At 35.7% G+C, this 22,460-nt stretch overlaps 2 protein-coding genes and 1 long non-coding RNA gene across 4 annotated transcripts in view; all 3 read left to right on the forward strand.

Moving 5' to 3' along the window:
- Positions 1-5,785, forward strand: part of LOC107772206 (autophagy-related protein 3) — a 29,145-nt gene extending 23,360 nt beyond the window's left edge. For both annotated transcript variants that reach the window (XM_075255206.1, XM_075255207.1), the window contains 4 exons: positions 3,579-3,644; positions 4,010-4,137; positions 4,800-4,904; positions 5,488-5,785. In XM_075255206.1, the coding sequence (XP_075111307.1) occupies positions 3,579-3,644; positions 4,010-4,137; positions 4,800-4,896 (291 nt within the window). In that variant the 3' untranslated portion in view covers positions 4,897-4,904; positions 5,488-5,785. The remainder of the gene's footprint in view (positions 1-3,578; positions 3,645-4,009; positions 4,138-4,799; positions 4,905-5,487) is intronic.
- Positions 5,786-8,261: 2,476 nt separating this feature from the next.
- Positions 8,262-10,152, forward strand: LOC107772207 (PLAT domain-containing protein 3-like). Its single transcript, XM_016591700.2, has 2 exons — positions 8,262-8,413; positions 9,638-10,152. The coding sequence occupies exons 1-2, from the start codon at positions 8,270-8,272 to the stop codon at positions 10,076-10,078; spliced, it is 585 nt and encodes a 194-aa protein (XP_016447186.2). The 5' UTR covers positions 8,262-8,269; the 3' UTR covers positions 10,079-10,152.
- Positions 10,153-12,099: 1,947 nt separating this feature from the next.
- Positions 12,100-13,889, forward strand: LOC107772208 (uncharacterized). Its single transcript, XR_001645014.2, has 2 exons — positions 12,100-12,622; positions 13,558-13,889. It is a non-coding gene; the product is annotated as an uncharacterized LOC107772208 (long non-coding RNA).
- The last annotated feature ends 8,571 nt before the right edge of the window (positions 13,890-22,460 follow it).

Here is a 22,460-nt window from a genome sequence, read left to right on the forward strand (position 1 = left end):
CGTTGGTGGTGGTGGAAAAGAAGCTTGTTCATCACCACTTCCGGGCGAAGCCGAATCCTCCGTAAGTTCCGCTATCATTTCTTCATAAGCTTCATCTATCGCCGGTTGTGCTTCTGCAATTCCAAAGTTTCTTCTTTCCGAGCGGATCCAATCTCTAAACAATACTGATTTTTCCAAGCTATCCCTCATAGACGCTCTATGATCACCTATTTGCAGTCTTGCTTGACTGAAAGCGCTCTCTGATGCAACAGTTGAAGCTTGAATTGATAAAATATCCCGAGCCATCCTTGCAAGAACAGGAAAATGTTTTTCCCTTGCCTTCCACCATTCCAAAAGATCAAAAGAGCCGTCTGGATTCTCCTTTTCAAGTCCCTGAGACAAATAAACTTGAAGCTCATTTAGATGTGAAGTTTCATCATAATTTTCACCTTGAGACCCCCTGAACTCCGTCCAAGATTTAAGAGCTTTTAAGCCCGCAACTCTTTTAGAGGATTGTGAGCTAGACGAAGTAGGGGTTGGAATAGTTGGCCTAGCATGCTCTAAGGCAAGTTGATAAGCATTATAAACTGTTTGAGCGTTAATCTTAATTGAAGCTTTTGCATCTGCAAGTGTCGCAATTTCCTCATTTGAAAGATCTAAAGCCTTATAAATATTTGAATACCAAAAATGAGGACCTCCCAATTTCATTGTAGGATTTAGCATTGCAGCAAGACCATAAATAGGAGGGATAGGAAAAAATATTTTTTAAACTTTTGTTTCATTTCATTTATAGCAAGTTCATAAATATCCCCACCCTCACTAAATTCAACAAACAAATCAGATAGTGCTGCAATATAAACTAAACAGTTTGAAATAGTAGGATAATATTGCCCAGAAAATGCATTTGTTGCAATTTGAAAATGTTCTAAAAAATCTAAAAGAATTTTAACATTAGTCCAATCTTGAGTGGTAAGCATTTCATCATCATCTTCACCACCTACCCGAGAATTAAACGTTGCATTAATTGGGTTTCTATATTCATATGCTACTACTAAACTTTCGTACATACAATTCCATCTAGTCGGGCAAGGTTTAGGAACCTTTCTTTCTCTAAGGCCATATTCATCACATTTTTTAAAATACTCTCTAAGTCTACTTCTACGGTTTGAATAAAAAAGCCAATTAAGAGCCATTCTAACCTTTTCAATTTCTATGTTTAATATTCGCATACCATCACCGACAATTAAATGATAAATATGACAAATACATCTAACATGGAAAATATTAGTAAATGCAGGATTTAGTGTTGTTGTAAGCATGCCTATAGCACTGGTGTTACTAGAAGCATTATCCATTGAAATTGCCATTATTTTATCGCTAAAGCAAAAATATCTACAAATATCTGCAACAGTGTTAGCTATAAATTTACCTGTGTGACGCGAATTAATTATTCTATATGCAATTATGCGTTTTTGCATTATCCATTCTTCATCTATCCAATGACTTGTAACAGTTAGGTAATCACAATCATTACCACTTCTACCAATATCAGTAGTAATAGAAATCCGATTAGGTATATGAGTAAATAAATAACGCAAATATTGTTCATATTCATGTTTGAATTTATAAATATCACTCTTAACTGTTGCGCGAGGCCAACCTTTATAAGTAGGATTAAACACTCTTCTAATATAATGAACCCAATTAGGATTAGAAGCAAAAGTATAAGGTAAGCACATAACAGTAATCATCTTTGCTAATTCTTCACGATCTCTATTTGGATCGTAATATAAAATACCTCCAGTGACAGTGTTAATTCCTGGTTGAACTAGATTTGAACCTGTACTAGGGTTAATCGCAGAATCTACACTTGTCCCCTCTAGATGCGCTTTCATTTGAAAAAATCTAGCCTTATCTCTAGGGTGTGTTTTTATGTGCCTAGTCAAACTACCTGTGCCGCTACGGTCTCCTACATATTTATGCGACATTAATTTCCCACAAGTTTTACACTTAGCCTTATTTTTTTCTCTTACTTGAGTAAAAAAATTCCAAACTAATGATGTTTCTAAGCGTTTAGCAGGTTCTCTATTAAAAGTAGGAGTTTCTACAGGTGGGTCGACCGGTGCATCACTTGGGTTATTAAGAGGACTAGTAGGTGTATCATCTAAATCCGGTGCTTGAGTTTCATCATCATCCTCATTTTCCTCATTATTTTCTAAGATGGTTTCATTAGGATAAAGAGCATTCATAATTTCATCATCTAATCTATCACCTGGTGCAACATTATGATAAAATTCACTATCGGTAAATTGAAAACAAGGGTGATCACTATCAAGAATTACGGAAGGAGGAGGACGTCTAGGTTGGCGACTACTTTCAACTTGCTTATCTTTTCTAGGTCGGGGAGCCGGGGGAAGGGTAGTTGGTTGGCCACTACTTTCACCGGTTTTATCTTTTCCTTTACCAAACATTTTTTTCAAAGTAAATGCCATATTAATTATAATTATGCAAACTAAACCACACAAAAATATATTATAAAAACGTAAGAGTTGAAACGAGTTTACCGGATTGCCGAACAACTTCTTGAAAATTGAAAATCGTTGAACACTTGAAAACTTCAATTCAACAACTTCACAATTTTTCACGAAATTTCAACAATAAATTAAGTAATTGTAGTAGAGAGATTGAGAGAGATTGAGAGATATTGAGAGATATTGATGAATTGGTGAATAAAAATGAAAGAATGAGGGGGTATTTATAGTTGAGAAATGGGGAAAAGTGTAATTATATAAAGTTTGGGGTTAAAATAAAGTTTGGGGGCCAAATGGCCATTTTTTTAACTTAAAAAACGGTCATATTTTCAGCCCAAACGGCTAGATTTTAAATATGGCCGTTTGATTTTTTTTTTTTTTTTTTTTTTTTTAAAATAGCCGTTGGGCCCGCCAGGCCCGCCAGGACCGGCCCAGGCCCGCCTGCCGGTCCCGGGCCAAACGGTCCCGGGCTCGTGGGCTCAACCATGGAGACCAGCCCGTGACGGGCTCAGAGGCCCACCAAGACCGGCCCACCCAGGACCGGCCCACCAGGCCCACCAGGCCCGTTAGGACCGCGGGCCCGGTCCGGTCCGGTTCAGGCCCGGCCCACCGAGCAGCATTATCCGACCTTCCATCTTTATTTTATTTTTATCATGCCGTGCTTATATTTCTTTTATCTGCAGAACTGTGCAGCGTTCTTTTGCGACGAAATATAGGTTACCTATCTTAATGATTGATTTCTTTTGCCTATTTACGGATACTGCTTGAAGCACTGTATTCATACTTAACAATTCAGCTAACACTGAATCAGTGTGGTTCCCTTATTGAAAGTCACATAAGTTATATTCTGGTCTTTCAAAACATCATTATACAGGCGATAATGTATGTTCCTCTGGAGGAAATAAGATTCCCTTTCTTAGGCATGCATCACGGTCCTCTCTGCAGAACTTTATAATTGTTTGAAAACTGATCAACTATGAAAACTTTTGGGCCTTTGGAATTTCACGAGGCCTAAGTTTTTGTTTGGCACATAGTAAATGAGTGCTGCTCTTGTTTTTTTTATGGCAGTCAAGGATGCTTCTGCAACCAGAACTTGTACTTGAAGATGTCAGTCAAGACCATGCACGTAAAACGGTGAGCAACATGTTTTAGGTCTGGATGTTATTTATGGACAAGCTTCAGTTAAATTTGTGAGACATTAGCTCTTTTCTTTCTTTAAAGCTACTGCTGTTGAGTTAGAGACTCACAGCAATACAAGCAGGTGCATTGTTGCTTGAATCTAGTTCCATTACAATTTCTGATCAAGTTGGAAAAATTGTGTTGTTTCCTGGCGGAGTCTGGTTTAAGCGCGTGTATTTTACCCTTATTTCTTTTTTAAGTTCTTATGCATTTTGTGAGTTTGTCTAGGTATTTTTGCCTTTAAGAAAAAGTCTCTGAATTCCTCATTGGGAAGTCTGTCACTTTACTTTTAGTTGTTGGTTGTCAATATTGGTATACAGGTAACCATTGAAGACCATCCACATCTACCAGGAAAACATGCTTCGGTACATCCATGTCGACATGGGGCTGTCATGAAAAAGATCATTGATGTTCTGATGTCACGGGGAGTTGAACCAGAAGTTGACAAGTACAGTAAATTCTAACTTTAGTTCATTTACCTATGTTTTTCAGCCAGTAATAGACTTGCTCACATAATATGCATGGTACAAAATGATCTAATTTGGTCACTGGAAGATCAATTGTACACAACATATGTGAATACATACAAATGCTTGTGCACGTCATGGCATCTATGTATAGCATGCATATGCAATACTAGTTATGTTAGTCATTACACACGGAAACGCTCTTTGATCTGTAGCTATTAACCACCTGGGGGTTTTAGCTTAAATTTTGCCATTAGCTTTTTCACGTGCAGTGATGGTTTCCCTCATGAAGTTTAGGAATCAATTGTGTCTTTGCTAGAAGCTATTTGGCAACCTTGCATCATGTTCTCGGATTCTTCTTCATATCTCATTGGGGACTCCTGGAAGGGATCATGCAGCTGCAGGAGCATCTTGTAGCCACAATAGTCTTAGACATGCTGTTTCATTTGAATAAATTGGACACATACAAATCTCCAGCCCCATTAGATTTTTCTTTTGAAAAGTAAAACATTATTATAAAAGAAATTCATTTTACTAGATTAAAAGTAATTCATTTGAATTTTTTGTATATTTGCATGAGGTTTCATGATAAAAGTTTTTATCTCTTCTCTGGAACATTGATCTGAAGCACCCCGATTGACAGGTACCTTTTCCTATTCTTGAAATTTATGGCTTCCGTCATTCCGACAATTGAATATGATTACACCATGGACTTTGATCTTGGTAGCAGCAGCACCTGAATTAAGAGGTAAACTTCCTTATTTGACGTCTATAGTTCTGTGAGTTATTTCAAGCTTATACTATAGGCTAACCATAAATCAGAAATGACCTCCATTAGATAAGTTTTTAGGTTACCTTGTAAGGCTTTTGATGAAGGGGGACCTTGGCGTAATTGGTAAAGTTGCTGCCATGTGACTAGGAGGTCACGGGTTCAAGCCGTGGAAACAACCTCTTGCAGGGTAAGGCTGCGTACACAGACCTTTGTGGTCCGGCCCTTCCCCAGACCCTGCGCATAGCGGGAGCTTAGTACACCGGACTTCCCTTTTTTTTGTAAGGCTTTTGATGTCGATGGGATTTTTTGCTGTTTGCTGTACCCAAAAAGAGGTTTCCTGCTTTGGCTTGTGTCTGCATTCTAAAGCTAGGGGCAAAAAAGACCCCAAGTGAAGTGTCTGCTGAAAATTGTATGCTTTATCATTTTCAGATACTAAGAGTGAATGGGGCATGGTGTCATTTTTTTTTATTTTTTTTTCCGGGGTTTTCAATATTTTGGTATGGTGATGATTTTGAATGTTCCTGCTTCAAGCTCTTTCCTTTTCCCCACCTCTTTTCAGATGAATATGTGTCATGCCGGAGACCCTAGCGATGATGCGTCTTTTCATTTCATCCAACCTGTGATCAGTGTTGCTTGTACAGTTTGTACATAGCATTATTAGCTCTAATTCTGAAATATGTGGTGCATATGCTTATCAGCAGCTTCTTGTTTATTTTACATTTAGTAAGACGAATTTGATCTTAATTCTGAATGTAAATTTGCACGATTAACTTAAAGGTTGAAACTTTTTATTAGTTTTTATTAAGGTAACTGAACGATAACAACAGAAGTGGTGATTAACTGAAATTGCTCTAAAAGGAACGGTCTCTGTTTCCCTACATCGATTCTTTTTCTATTTCCCCCCTTTTTTTGGTACTTACGGGTCGTTTGGTAGGATGCATTAGATAAAATAATGCATGCATTAGCTTTGTGTATTAATAATACATTGTTTGGTACACATTTTGAACCTATGCATTAGTTATGCAAGCATTAGATATACATCCTATTTGGTATTATCCTATGCATAACTAATGCATAAAAAACAATGGTATTAGCAATGCAATGAGTTTTAATACATGCATTAGCTTAGTTAAAGATAAAATTGTCCTTCAAAATTTATGTTTGATTAAAATATGCTAGTTAGTATATTAATGCAAGTTCAAAATAATCCAAATAGTGAGAAATAAAATTATCCCTAGTTAATAAATAAATACTTAGCATATTTTCTTTTTTATAAATAAATATTAAATTTATTTTACAATATAGGTAGACAAATCAAATAATTTTTTGTAAACTTTTTCATATAAAAATATTTCTCAACATAAATTTCTTTTAAAAAGTTAGTGTGAACTAGTTTTGAGGGCATTTTTGTAAACAAACAATTCTTTTAGAAATTGTGCAATGCTTTGATACATCAAACCAAACAATGGATAAGAAATATGTCAGCATAACTAATACCAATATAACTAATGTAAGCATAATTAATACCAGCATTACTAATACACCCTATTCAACATTATTCTTATGCACCTCTGCGTAAAGTTTAGATGAGGAGAAGTTACATTAAATAACAGTGGTCAGGGCATTCTACTAACCAAATAAAGGACTGACATTGTCACCAACTCACCGTCATCACCAGCAATAATAGAACCTAAAATCGTTTGGACTTTTTTTAATAAAAAGTTCTCGAAATTTTTTCATAGAAGTTTAGCCATGCTTAAATGTAAATACACATGAAAATCAATCAACAAATATACTCCGGAGAACAAGACAAGAATCCAAATTGATGTTTTTGCTTTAAAAATAATAATAATAATAATAATATTTCGGACCAAGTATTCGAAACAGCACATTTCTTTGGATTATTTCCCAAAATCTTCTTTTTTTCAAGATGTAATTTTTCAATCCATGAGCTTCCACAATCTGTTTTCTTCTTTATTATATGCTTCAACTGTTAAGCATACAAGCATTATACACCGATATAGCTGATTCATACACTTATTTCTTTTCATGTATATTTTTTCTCTGTAATTCTGTTCTGGAAAACTCAATTATCCCTTCCATCAGGGGAAAATATCTCTGATTCAATATGAGGGTGATATCAGTTGATATTCGTAATCAATTTTTATTATAAAAAAGAATAGAATAATTAGCATGATAACAGTGTCGATCTTAGATGCCTGTCGTGGTGCTCGTTCTTATCCCCTCATACGTGAATCATCATCCATTCTTAAATATTTTATGTTCAGATTGAGTAGGTGAACAATTAAACAGTTTTTAAGCAGAGGCGGATCCAGGATTTAAATTTTATGAGTTTAATTTTTAAGATTTTTAACATTGAACTCATTATATATTTAAAGTTATGGGTTTAAATCTATTATTTTTGCAATTTTAATGAATTTTTACACATAAATTTTTACTCCGTGTCGAAAGTTATGGGTCCAATTAAATCCGTAACTCTCACACTGAATCCGCCTCTGTTTTTAGGTATGGTCGAAATAAATCTGCCAATGCCCATGTGTGACAGCAAATACTAGAAAATTTGCCAATTTGATGAATAATTATCATTTAATGCCTCTCGTGGCATATCTTTAAACCTGCAGTAGAGACGAGGCCTTCCCGAAATAGCCTAATTTTCAGAAAGTAATGTAGACATTAGATTATACACCCTTATATATTTACTGGTTATTAATTATTATTGTCGTTACTCATTATGTGTATTTATTATTTTAGGGCTCTGGTCCCATTAGCTTTTTTTTTCTTAACAAATACAATATCCAGTTCTGCGCTCCACGTTCCCAACAAATAGATTAAAGAAAATAATTTATCTCAAATGGGAAAACAAAAGGCAGATATAGGTTACCGATGAACCCGGAGAAAAAGAAAACCAATGAACTGTTCACGAACTGGTAAAATAGTAATGATCTTCTGAATAAGAAATGTGAATTTAATTGTTGAAATTGGAGAGTAGCTTGAATATCTGAAGTCAATGAAAAGAGCAAAATAAAAATATTAGAGAAAGATAGAGAAGAGTGGATTCCGGATCGAGAATTTACATATAGTATTTTCTTTTTAATAAAAGAAATGATATGAATAAAAAAAAGAAGAGAAAAGCAATTTAACTTTATTTCAAAAGTTGTTGTTACACAAATATCAATCAATATTGAGTAACTTTTGTTAGCCGATATATATATAATTCATCCATTAGGTTATTGAGTTAATTAATGAAAGGGGGTGTGGTGGGCCTAGTGACTTTTTCGCACAGCAAATCAGTAATGACGCGGCCCCGTATTTCCTATATAATGAAGGGTGCTATTTTTATTTTAATTAGACGAAGCCAAGTTTGGGAAAATCTCAAAAGAAAGAAAGAAATGATGACGAATCGCCACTTCCTCTTTGCTGTTGTTTTCACTTTCTTTCTTTCAGCTGTTGCTGCAGATTCTTCTGTAAGCCCTTTATATATTTCTTGATTTCACTATACTTGAATCTTTTAGCTTTATTCCAGCTGAAATCTTAAAGATCAATTGATCCAACTTTAGGATTGAGTTTCATTAATTTTGGTGGTACGATATGTTGACTCTAATACTTACTGTTGCTTCTTGTTTCTTTACATAACCGTCAAACTCTACTATGATTACAGATCATATGTTGCTTTTGTAATTATTAATTTATTGCATAATCCAGATTCCAGTATAATGTGACTGTGCTTTTATATATGATATATGATTATGTCCCTTTTTGCTTGCCTTGCTCTTCATTTTTAGATCAACACACTCGTATAACTTTTTGAACCAGTATCTATTTACCTGTTTTCCCTGCTTCTTTTCATTCTATAGTGAAGCATATGCTTGAGATCTGAATCTGTACATTCATAAACACCATCCTGTAAAGCTAGTCTTTTTATTAACTGTCATAGTCATAGAGGAAAATGTTAAAATTTATAATTGAATTGTTAGTTTGACAAAGGAACATCACATCAAAGTTTAGTAGTAGTATTTGATTAGCTTGACGGATTTCATTCTTAGAAAAGTTGGATATAAATACAATGGTTTTGAGACATTTAAAATGTTCCAAGAAAAGGAGGAACGAGAAATTTTAGTACATTATTTACTCCTCCTGGTCAATTGCAGCTTTCTATGCCATGACTTTATGGTTACGTTTGTGATAACTATAAGTTCAAAATTTTATGCATTAACGATACAAAAAAGACCGTGCACAATCAGGTAATTTATAAGATAGTTATAGGTAGCTTTTTATGATAAAACGTTACTCCCTCCGATTCACAATAAGTGACCAATTTACTTTTTCATTTTGGTTCAAAATAAGTGTCCAGTTATGTAATCAAGAAAGAATTCAATTTGTTTTTACAACATATTCCTAAAAAGTTTTCTTACTCCTCACATTAAATGTTTAATTAGGGGTAGTTTAGTCATAGTAGGTATTTTTGTATATAATTTAGTATTTTCTTAATGGGCGTGCTAAAAGCAAATTGGACACTTATTGTGAACCGGAGGGAGTAACTGATTACCAAATAAAAATGGTGACTGACCTGGAATAACAAATTAACTACGCTGCTAGTGTAAAAAAATCTTTATACTTTCGGTGTTTATTATTCTTAAACTTTCGCAATTTTTGGAAGATGATGTCTTATGGATATTTTGGTGATGCAGGAAGAGTGTGTATACACATTGTATGTTAAAACTGGATCAATCATAAAGGGTGGAACAGACTCCAAAATCAGCGTTACACTTGGCGATGCTAAAGGAAAATCAGTATATATTCCAGATCTAGAAAAGTGGGGTTTAATGGGCCCAAATTATGATTACTACGAAAGGGGTAATGTGGACATCTTCACTGGTAGAGGCCTATGTCTTAGCCCACCAATTTGCAGGCTTAATGTTACTTCTGATGGATCAGGTGACCACCACGGTTGGTTTCTTGATTTTGTTGAGACTACTTTTACTGGGCCACACAAAACTTGTAGCCAATCCATATTCTATGTCGAACAATGGTTGGCTTCTGATGCTCCTCCCTATGAGTTATCAGTTTCTCTTGATGGTTGTAAAAAGAAGACTGGGCTTCGACAACATGCTCGGCGTTTTGTTGTGTGAAAGCCCAATGAGATGATTTTGATGTGTACGCGTTGTCCTGTGTTGAAATAAATTTCTTGTTTGTTTAGTTGTCATATCTTTTGACTTATTGGCTCTTTGGCAATTGCAATCTTTTATGTACGGGTTTTAAAACTCTCTTAAGAATTAACCCAAATAACCGTCTGTGCAACCACTTAAACTAAGAATAGCTAGTAAAAGTATAATATATGCATAATTTATGTGTTATATGTGTATAATTATGTATAGTCAATGTATAAACTATATATCGCTAGAAAAAATAAATAATAAATATGGCTCGCAATTTATGTAAAAATCCCAAAAATTAACGTAGCATAAGCCTATAGCTATGGTGGAGCCATGATTTTCTTAAAGGGGTGTTAAAATATAAAGAAGTAAACACACGAATAAATTTAAAAAATACAATTCTATGAATGAAAACACAACGTAATTACATTATCAGAATTGTACTCAACGAAGTTTCAGTTTTTGAAATATTTTCACAATAGCATTTTTTTTCTGCACAAGGTAATATGCTATCGCTCAAAAATTCGTCGTTGATTCGAGTTCGTACTGATAAAGTTCGTTGTTGAAAAGACTCTTTCGATGAATGTTTTTGTCCTATCTATTTATGCTCAATTAGTTTATATTCTTATGTATATTTGTTAGTATTCTAAAAAGAGACAAAATATCTTTTGTTGGACAAATTATTGAATTGCAAAGAAGGTAAGTTCTTATCAACCCGAGTGATAGAAGAAATGTGTTTATAACAGAAGAAATGATGAAGCTGCTGCAGACTCTAATGGATAAAAGACAGTCTTTATAATTTATGCTTGACATTTGTGTGTCTTGTGGATCTATAAGATATTAGCTCGAAATTTCTCCTCAAAATCTTTTGCACTATAAGTCTTTTGTTTTAATATTTTATAATTTTTTACTTAGCTTCTTTATAGTCGTTAAAAAATTAGCCGTTGCTAACTTTAAAAACTAGCCATTACAAAACTATTAAAAAAATAGTTGTTGGTAACTTTAAAAGAATAGTCTTTGCCAACTTAAATTAATAAATTATTTTTTTAAAATCACTTATGACCTATGTACCGTCCCATCCCGCTGTTAGTTAGTAGGACGGACGGGACTAACGAGTCGCCCGGCCTGGGTAAGGCCCAACCCCTTTTATTCGATTAAGTTTACGTCACGTCCTATTCCGTTCTGGTAAAATCGTCCCGTTCCGTTCCATTGGACACTCATAGTTAGGCTTAACATATTTTCAATTGGAATTTTTATATTCCTATGCCATATAGGAAACTATATTACCCTCAATATTTAAGGTTTGATATAATTACATTTAGTATACCTAATTACCAATTATATACCATAAGGTGTTTTAACTGTACATTAATTGTACCTTATATCACTCCTAAATTTATAGTACCGTATTCCTCCAAATCCCCACCCCCCACGTTTCTCTCTCCCAACCCCACAACCTCACCCATGTATCACCATACACCCACATTTCAAACCATTATTCCCTCTGTTAAAACCAGAAAAACAATTGAAACTCTCTATCATTACCGTCCAAAATCAAGGTTTTTTCTTCTACAACCAGTCAAAATTGAAGCCAAATCTTCAAAGCTCATACACAACAATAACTTTTGATGGTTATGATTTCGGGTTCCTTCAGTGATATAAGAGGGAAGGAAAAGATTTTCTTTCTACTTGTATATTTTCTTTAGGACTAAATAAGATAATTAGGGGTTAAGGGATTGGGCTACTGTATTTTAATTGAAATTAAGCCAAAACTGGCCCAAAATCAGAAGCCCAAAGAGCAACAGATCCGATCCAAATGGTGCTGTCAGTGGAGGGTCCGAACGACGTGGTTTTATATCGAAACTACGTCGTTTTGGTTAAATATTCAAGATCAGATCCTGGCCACATACTTCCTCTGATCCAACAGTGCAAACTCGATCTCATATGACGTATATAAAGCTCTAATAATCGGATTTTTGACCTCATTTTCACATAGCACAAACCCTAGCCCCCTCTCTTCTCTCCCACTCCTCCTATGCCGCCGTCGCCGCCCCTCTCCATGGCGGCACCACCGCCTGCCGCCGTCCAAAACACCCAAAACTTCACCCAATCTCACTCTCTTCACCCTCTACCTGAATCCAAACTCCATATCTCTCAAATCTCTCTCAATCCTCTCAAGTCTACCCCAAAACCGAACCCTAGCCGCCGCCTATTTTCCCGAATTAGAAGAACTCCGGCCATCCCTGCACTTTAATTCTTTCATCACCGGATAGATGTCTTAAAGATCTATCAATCCCCCCTTGGTTTCACGGCCAAACTCCGGCGACCGTCACTGCCATACCACCATTACTACTTGAAATTGCCTTCTTTTTGAGCCATTAAGCTTGAGACGCTGTGCGCTCTTCAATGCGTTGGTTAATTTTTGTTACATCGATTGGAGATGGCACAACATCCCAAGTTTGGTGGCTGCCCGTTTGTTATTCCGGCAAGGCGATTGATTCTCCAAGACTCGTGTATTCGGTAAACCCTATCTCTTTTTTTCTTTTTCTGATTTTTTGATTTTGTAAGTTGTATCAGGTTTAATGCTTAATTTTTTATTCATGTTTCTGTTAGTTATGTGTAAATGAATGATGATCATATAAGTTTTGAATTACCTATTAGTTCATAACTTTGAATAATATTTTAGCTTAGGTTTTGTTAAATTCTGTTTTCACAATAGTTGTGATTGTAGTCGTTCACTATTTTTAGTTTACTTGAATCAGTTTATATCAATCTAGTTTGTTTGAGTGTTGCTTTATCAATCCATAATTGGTTGAGTTTGAAGGTTTGAGTTTTGAATTCAGTTATTTATTGATAAAGTCAGAGGGTACTTGAGTGCAGGACCCATGTTTGATTGCTTTTACTATTTTAATAGCTATTTTGAGTACACTGTTCCAAACACTCTACACAGTTGGTAAAGAAACTGTCCTTTAGACATATTTTTGACCAAAAATCTGTCTATTGAACTGTTGGGACAGATTTTTTGTGGAAAATCTATCCTTTGGATAGGTTGGCAATAATAATTGAATGCCACCCTCTCCTATAAAAGGAGTTCTTTTTTCAATTGGGCATATTTTTCAGACACTCTAACACACTTAGCCATCACCTTCTACACACTAAAAAGGCGCAAAAACTTCAGAAAAGATCAACTGAACATACAAAATAGTAAGCAAATACAAAATAATAAGCTGAAAATTCTGAACTTCGTGAGTGTTTCCTAGAGTGTTAAACTTGTAAGCAAATAGAGGAATCCTAGGTGATTGCTGGAGAAGTAGCAACTGGTTTCAAATACTTTCTTGCTGGATTTTTCTGGGTTGTTTCTCGGATCATAAGTTGTTGATTTTGCTGTTGTTGCATTGCTGTTTGTTGCTGAAATTTAGTTCCTCCCTTGCTGATATTTTCTTCTTGCTATCAAGGTAATTCTCTTATAGTGCTACTGTAATTTTGAGTCAAGAATGAATGGAGACCAAGCAATTTGAGTTCTCTTCAGTTTATTCTAAGCTTTTAAAAGCACTCTGTTTGTAAGGATTTGTGTGTGAGCATATATAATAAATAGTTGCTTTGTTATTGTGACTCACTGTCACCTTTATTTATTTTTTATTTTTTTGTGAAAAATCGCCAATGAAACAGCAATGTACTGATATAGGTTCAAATGTTTAAGTTGCTGTGTCTCAGTTTTTAATATCATAAATTTCAGTTAAATGTAAAGATATTTCCATGACAAAACAACATGTTAACTTGCCTTTTCTTTCCTTGGTTTTAAACATGGAGTAAATATTGTAGGTATCAATCAGTTTTTCTTTGTGGTTACACCACAAATAAAATCTGTGGTGTAGTTATAAGAAAGTATTTTATATTTCTTTGTCTCAGCCCGTAGTTGAACTTAAATTAGGTCCTCAGCTTTATTGGTTTTGAAAAAGTTTCTATTTTCATGTAGAGCAGTTTTGATAATGAAATGACATATAGATTCATGTTACTCGTTTCAAGAGAACGGGAATCCATGGTCATACATCCAGCAAATAAAAGTATTTTCTTTTTGGGTTGATGTTTTAAATTAATTGAAATATTGTTCCACTAAAGTAAAGTAAAACTGAATCTCATGTTTGGGTCTCTATTTAAACGTTATTTAGCTGGCCAAAATTAAGCTTCGGAGAATAAAATTTGTTGTTATGATGACGGTCCGTTCTTCAAGTGCAATTCTTAAGAGTAGAGTAAGTTTTCTTATTTAAATAATGTTTTTTTCATTTCCTTATGGTTCAATCATTAGCATTAAATGATGTTCTTGAACAAAAGTTCATTTGATTTGGTTGATTTTTAAAAAAATAATAATATTAAAGCCTCAAAAGGCGATCGTTTCATGGCAGTAAGTCAATTGGTCTGGGTTTAATAATTTAGTAAAAATAAAGGCGATAAATAAAGTCCAATAATATTCGTATGTTGTCCTACCACCTTTATTTTATAAAGAGGCATTTTCTTTTCATAATAATGATGAACAATTATTTTATCATAATTTAACCCCTATAGTAATTTGTCTTAACTAAGGTAAATAGTTTCGTCTTAATTGATGTCGGGAAGACTCGCTTCAGAATAAAAACATAAATAAATGGCAAGATCGTGAGGTCGTCTTGTTCCAATTCTTTCAAATAAATAAAAGTTTTGTTATTTAATTAACTTCGAGTAAACTCTAATTTTGGATACAACGCACGAACTAAGGTTGAGGAAACTCGTCTTGGTTAGTGTAAGGTAGGGTCGGAGGTACTCGTCTTAGTTTGAGATTAATAAAGTCATCAACAATAAAAGTGGGCATAGGCAAACATAAAAATTAAATAAAGCACAGTTTATCCAAAATTAATTCAATCCGATTTTAGTCAATAAAAGCGACCGTGCTAGAACCACGGGACTCGGGGAATGCCTTACATCTTCTCCCAGGTCAACAAAATTCCTTACCCGGACTTTATTTTCGCAGACCAATAATAATAGAGTCAAACCTTCTTTTGACTAGGGATTCAAACAAAAGGTGACTTGGAACGCACAAAAATCAATTCCAAGTGGCGACTCTGAACAATAAAATAATCCTACTCAAGTTTGTCACTTTAATTGAAAAAATTCTTTAACCCACAATACATCATACATATCTTTATTGGGGGTAGAAAAGGGGTGTGACAGCTCTGGCGACTCTGCTGAGGACTTATAAGAATTCGAGCTTGTACATTGATTAATTTTTGGCTTTTATTAATTTTAAATATTACTGTGTATGTGAGCCTAATGTGCTAATTGTCGCTCATTTACTGCTTTGATATTGTTTTAATTATATATATAAACTATCTTCTCTCTTACCCCATCTGAGTCTTCTGATAAGTAATAGTGTTGTATGTGCTGACCATCTCCACAAAATTTTCTGTCTGAGATAAAGCCAGTGTGCAGACCTGCTCCTGGTGAAGGATTTAGTCACACATGTTTAGGCGGGGAGAACCACTAGTAAAGCTGGAATCATTCTATGGCTGGCACGCTGACGCTCCTCATCTTGGGTTGTCCGCCCGAGTAAGCCATGTCTAGATACCTTCTCCTGTAAGATTTAAAAACCTAGAAGAACAAGCCACATGTCTGGTTATCCCTAGTAGGATCATTTTATTGCAACATTCAACTTAGCGAAGGTCGACATAGGGGTCAGACTCGTATAGGACAAATATCCTTTTTGAGACCACCATGTTCACTTATGTGCTACTTGTTACATCATTTGGAAGGCTTGTTTGCATGGTTGACTGGCTTTAAAAAAAATTAGAGCGGAGTTATAAAAAAAATCATCATTCCCCCCGGGCTTGGTACAAATACCCAACTTTTACTAATATTTTGGAAGTGGTTCGGTGTAAAGTTGTAAAAAAAAAATTATAATCAAAATTTTCAAATTGGTCAACTTTTTTTGTGTATTGGTTTGAACTATACGGGTTCTCACAAATCCAATGTGATACGTAGGCAACCTCTATCGGGTTCGGCCTCTATTTTTGCAAAAGTTTTTGAAAACTTAGTGTGTCCATAATATTTTTCAATAATAATAATAATAATAATAATAAATAAATAAATAATCGAAAATTTTGTCGTTTTTGTCATTTTGTCATTATATCTGATTATTTTTTCCAATACATCCCTAATATCTTTCTCAAAATTACCAAATGGTTGTTTTCGAATAAATAGCCATTTTCTCCTTTGCGGTAATTTTTATTGTTTTGTCCCTATGTCTGGTCCTTTTTACCGAGATAGTCTTAAATCTTCCACGGAAGTGCTGAAAGGCTATTTTTGTAAAATTAACAATTTCATCTGTTTTTGTCTGCCTTTTACTTTGTTGCCTTTATATTCGACGTTTTTGCCGAGATAGCCTTAAACCTTTTACGAAAGTACTGAAAGATTGTTTTCATAAAAATAACCATCATATCTAGTTTTGTCTGATCATATTTGTCGAGACAGTCTTCAAACCTCTCTGCAGAAGCGTCGAAGGGTTGTATTCGTAAAATAGCTAACATTCTACCATTTCCCCCATGACGAATCATTTTATCGAAATGGCCTTAAAACCTTCCTCGGAAACGTCCAAGGGCCATTTTTAAAAATGGCTATTTTGCTCGTTTTTCGAACACCTTTTACCAATTGGTCCTTGTTTTTGGCCGTTTTTTCCGGGACAATCTTTAAACCTCCACTGGAAGGGTCGAGGAGCTATTTTCGCAAAATATTCATTTTGTTTATTTAGTTTCATATTTTTGCTTTGTAGCCCTTATTTTCGGCCATCTTTGTTGAGTCAACCTTAAAATTTTTTATGAAGTATCAAATGGCTGTTTTCGTAAAAGAATAAATTTTTGTCTGTTTTTACCCGTTTATCCATGTGTCCGGATGTTTTTGCCGAGACAGCCTTAGTACTTTCCTTCAAAGTACTGAATAGTCGTTTTCATAAGAATAACCATCTTGTCCCTTTTGTCATCTTTTATCATTTGTCTCTCGACCAACCGGGTTTATCATGTCTTGTTCCTCGGTGAGATACGTGGTTAGTCGTTCTTGAGTCTGGTCCGTTTCATCCAAATCTGGCATATCAATCAAGTCTGATAAGTTGGGTCTTAGTTGACTGATCCTTCAATACGCGGAATTCTTCCCTGAGAAGTTCGTTCATTGTCTTATCCACAAGTCTGCTTGGTGTCATTTCTTCGAGTTTATATTAGGACTTGACCTCACATTTTTATTTATCCAGGTAAGATATGAATTCAATAAGTGGAAGACATGATAAAAAGCCAAAGGAAGATGAGCCCTTACAGATTTGGCTTGTGCATAAAACACCCCGGTTGCTGAGGCAATGGTGGAAAAATATGGGCGTTTGTGAGCAGGAAAAGATAAAGGACCATCTAGGTCACTTTGTGAATATTATGGAGATCAAACCATGGCGGGACTTAATCAAGGCGTTGCTGCATTTCTGGGATCTTAATAACAATATGTTCCATTTTAATGGTTTCGAAATGAGTCCCACTTTGGAGGAGTTAGCTGGATACATAAAGTTAGGAGATGAGCTTCTGAAGAAGAGACCCTTGGCCCCAAGGGATGTCCCTGGCAGTAAGTTCTTTGAGCAGATGACAATCAACCAAAATAAAATAGCAAATGTGGAATGAGGGCACATTCGATTAGATGTCTTGTATGACAGGTATGAGTGTCCGGGTGGATTTTCAAAGCACGGGAAAAAGCTTGATAATAAAACTGGATACAAAGCTTGACAAAGCCATGAGCGAAGAGCATTCTTAGTGGCATTTCTAGGGACGATGTATTTCCTGAGGCATGACAAAATTTTTGATATTTGATTATATGGAATAGTCACCAATTTATTGCATGGAAAGGATGTCACTATCATTCTTATGGTATTGTCGGATATTTACCGTGCCCTAACCAAATGTTAGAAAGGAGAAGATTTCTTTGAGGGCTGTAACATCATACTCTAGATATGGTTTTTAGAGCACCTTCTCCTTCATCCCGTGCGGGTAAATTTTAGCGTTCGTTGGTGCAACAATGAGCTCGAAGATAGGTCTAAAGTTTTGACCGAAGATAGTAGCTTCCCCAAGGGCGTCGAAGCATGGAGAGGGTATTTTCAAAAGTTGACCGCTTCTGAAATCACATGGAAATACCACTGGTTCTCACTAAAAGAGGTCATATACAGGTCTTACCACCATTCGTTTTTTATTTTGATGGGTCTTCGGGGTTTTCAGCCGTATGTGCCTATGAGAGCTCTACGCTAATTAGGTCGAAAACAAGTAGTGCCCACAGTGGAGCACATGCAAAGATTCATGTGGGAGGTAACATCGGAGGTCCTGTTCGTGAGGCTTATGCTCAGCAGGTTTGGGATGAATTTAAGGTGCTTGAATTTCATACTATGGTAGAAGATCAGGATCGAGGAGAGTTAGACCCCCATATTTTGGGTAGTTCTATGACCAAGATGCTTTTGGATCTAGGCAAGAGACAGTTCTAAAGAGCACGACAGAATGAGAGACTGAAATCAGAACAAGAGTGGGGCAGGCCAAGGAGGAAATATCAAGAGATTATGAATCCATCATCCAAGAACTATGTAGGGATATAAGTATTGCCAACGTGAATAGGGATTTGCAGTATATTGAGTTTAAAGAGGAGAAAACCAGATTAATACATGAGGTTCAAGCGCTTCAAGCACAACTTCAACAAGCGAGAATAGAGGCCGCTACTCAGCAACAAACGGCCATTCCAAATCATGAAGAAATGTATTACAACCTTATCATCCATGATCTAAGGGCTCGGGCCAGGGCTACAAAATCAAGTAAGAACCAGCTAGAGAATGAGATAGCAAGGGTCCAGAACCAGCTGAATCTTGCATTACAATGTGAGGCGGATATATCAGACATATCCAATAACCATGAACGACAGATCCAGTTCTTAAGTCAGAGCTAGGAGCATGTTAGAAGGAGGGTCTATGAAGTGGCTACTTATACCGCCTGAGGGTGTGTGACTTGTCAAGGTTTGACTCGAGAGCAATTTGCTATAGTAGCGCCCAACTTTGCACGCCATATTGTCACAGACTTGAAGCGCATATACCATGATATGGGAGGTCAACCACAAGAATAAGCACCTTGACTACAATGATGTTAGTGGATTCTCTTACAGAGATCGAAGTCTTCTTTTAGTTAGCAGTCCACTTTGATTGTTCATTTGTTGTCATCAGCTCTGTAAGAGTCTTTTGGTGTTTCGAGTCTTGTTATTTGACATTTATTTTTTAAGATTTTTTTGAATCGAGTCCGTTCTTGTTTAAATGTTTGTCTTTTTTAGGTTTTATCTTTATGTAAGTTTTGTTTTTTGAGTCTTGTATAAAGAAAAAGAGAAGAAAAAATTCGAAAATCAATGAAAATGATTTTGTTTTAGAAAAATTCAAAAATGAACCAAAAAGAAGTTGTTTTTGTAAATTTAAAAATAAAACAAAACAAAACAAATGGTCATGGTCCTTGAACTACGTAATGATCTGATTCATGCGGCGACATGATATGTAGGCAACCCCCAAACGGTTCGACCAAAATATTTTTCAACGGCTCTAAAATAAGGCGAGGTGTAAAAAAAGGCGAAAAAGATGAATAAATAAGAGTGTCGATAAGCAGCAACTTTATAAGCCGGAATGAAACATGAAGCCTTCTAAAAACATGTTAGAGGCGGTGACAATGTTAGGAGCGTTGCATATTTACGTGTGATTCGTATTTGTAAAATGCTTAACCCTAACACGTTTGTTCCTCTTATATAGTAAGCTTAAGATGGTCAATTTATGGTGAAAAAACACATCATTACTTTACCAGATCTAAGGGGAAGGTAGCGATGGTTAACAATGATGAAATCGAGTTGGCCAATGACGACCCTCAGAGTCAATCGGTTGAGCAAGAGATGGAGGAAGTAAGAAGATTGAAACATCAACTGACTGATGTGTATCAGGCTTGGGTCTCTGGTCAGCCTCCGCCTTAGGGTCCCTCTGAGGGAACTTCCACCATACCCCAGGATATTCAACCATCGCTCCCTGCAACGAGCGATCACATTCTACCACCAGGGTATGTGCCAAACTACAGCTTCCATGCCGACCCTGGTTCCTCTAATGTGCAGCCTCCTGCCGCACCGGTTAGGAACACACCTCTCGTTGTGTCTGGTGCGCCTGTGTATACAATTCCGCCACCACCTCCTGTGACGAGGCCAAATAATGAGCCACCATATCATGTTTATGATGGACAATACTACTCCCCAAACATGGCTTTAATGTCAAGAACCTGTCCACTGAATGCAAGTCAATCAAAATTGTTGAAGGTCTTGTTTGATGCTGATGCCCAAATTCGTAGCTAAGATGTTGAACTTGATAATTGGAAAGCCACTCCCCACTTTGCCGGGAAGGAGTTTTGGTAACTTATTTTGTCATAATCTCTATCATCTGGATTATTTCGAGGTTGTGATCCAGATGTTGTTTGTTTGTCCTGTCATCAAGCCTCTTTATCCTTTAATTAATAAAATATAACTTTTCGCTTTGTGTCATTTTAATCCATTCTGTATGGTTCTTTTGCATATATAGTTCTTTTCACGCCAATTTTAGTGACATGACATGCATGCGGAGTTTTCGGCTAGATTTTAGAAAGACAGTCTAATCTTGAATTGAATCGAGAAAAAATAGTCAGAGGATAAACAAGAGGTTGAAGAACTTTGATAATATGCTGGTGTCATATGGAACCAATATAGTCATATCCGTAGAGGTTAAAGATGTTTATCTCAAACCTATCATGAATATCGGCTTAAGGATAATTGAAAGTTTTGAAGCCTAGTTGGACTAATCGATGAAAGGCTTTTTGGCCACGACCTGCCATAATCTAATCATATCAGGAAAGATGACCCAAATCTCCAAAGAAGTTGCATTCCAGGGAATTTAAAATTGATTAGATGGTACTGAAGTGCATCATTTCACATTAAGGCAAAGACCAAGAAAAGGTGGCTCCAATTTGTCAAAGGCCATTTGATGCGAACAAGATATTGACTACGGAGCTATACAACTAGCAAAACTAAGAAGGCAGTCATGTCCATCAATGCCGAACCTGAGAAGAGATAGAATGTTTGGCATTCTTGAGGCTGGGAGGCCTTTTTTCTGCTAACCAAATACTTTATACCCTTCGATACCCCTTTGAGCCTGTTTTTTTTTCCTGACCCCCCTCTGTTGGAATCAAGTATAGAGTAAAAAAAAGAATCTAATATCCATGCCACTAGAAAATAGGAGCTAGGACATTTTGTTTTATAAAAAAGAGGAAGAAGAGAAGAAACGGAAAAGAGGAAAGAAAGAAAGAAAAATGAAAAGAAAAACAACAAAGGAATCTTTCGTGTTAGTTTGAACTATGTTTGACTTGATTCCTTTAAAAGATACATAGGCAGCTCTACACTAGGGTTTAGTCTAACCAAATCAAAAATAAAAAATTCCCCAGTATCTGAAACTAGGGCAGATTTTTTTTATGTTATGTTTTTATGAAGAGTCGATTCCAAGAGTTGTAAATATACGACATATCATCTTGAGTTTATTTTGAGCCTTAATATGACTCTTTCTTTCTACCCTCTCCAAAACCCTTCCAAATAAATACCTTCCAATTAGTCTTTTATCATACCATCGGAAGCACACAATAAGCAACAATTGTCACACGACATAGAACAATGTCAAGTTGCTCGCACAAAAAGGCAAAAAAAGAAGAAGAAGAAAAAGAAGAAGAAGATAATGAATGAAAATGAGAGAGTCTTATTGGTAAAAACCCTCATGGGAACTGTAAGACGATGGTAAGTAGAGATAAATAAATGAGAGAGGATGGTTGGTGAAAATATTTCAGGGCACTGCTCGTCAAAAGTGAGTTGTGATTTGATGCAAATGTTTGACATAAAGAGGCCAACTTTAAAGACGAAAAAGGAACAACAAGAAGAAAAGGTAGATTGGTTGGACAGATTCGGCAGCTCAGTCCAAAATGCATGTCATGATCATTAAAGTTGGCTACCACATTCAAAAAATCTCTTTCTTTCTTTCTTTTCCCCTAAAGTAGCATTTTTTAGTTAAATACTGTTCCTTCTCACTTTTACATCGCGTCATTGTGTCCATTTGCATTATTATTTTGAGTCAAACTTTGTTAAAACAAACAAGAAATGATTTCAAAATCTGTTACTAGCTTTCTAACTGTCTATCCTATCACATCAAAGAGGAGATACCTAGGGAGCAACATGCACAATAAGTTGTTGAAGTTAAACAAGATCCGAGGGTTCATGCAAATAGAAGTTCCAA

This window comes from Nicotiana tabacum, chromosome 6, assembly GCF_000715075.1.
Source record: "Nicotiana tabacum cultivar K326 chromosome 6, ASM71507v2, whole genome shotgun sequence".
NCBI lineage: Eukaryota > Viridiplantae > Streptophyta > Magnoliopsida > Solanales > Solanaceae > Nicotiana > Nicotiana tabacum.

What these genes read in the sequence shown, in the direction of transcription:
- LOC107772207 (XM_016591700.2), top strand. Translation starts at nt 8,270, where the DNA reads ATGAAGGGTGCTATTTTTATTTTAATTAGACGAAGCCAAGTTTGGGAA. An exon ending in CTGTTGCTGCAGATTCTTCT is followed by an intron (nt 8,414 to 9,637) that starts GTAAGCCCTTTA and finishes TTGGTGATGCAG; the next exon opens with GAAGAGTGTGTATACACATT.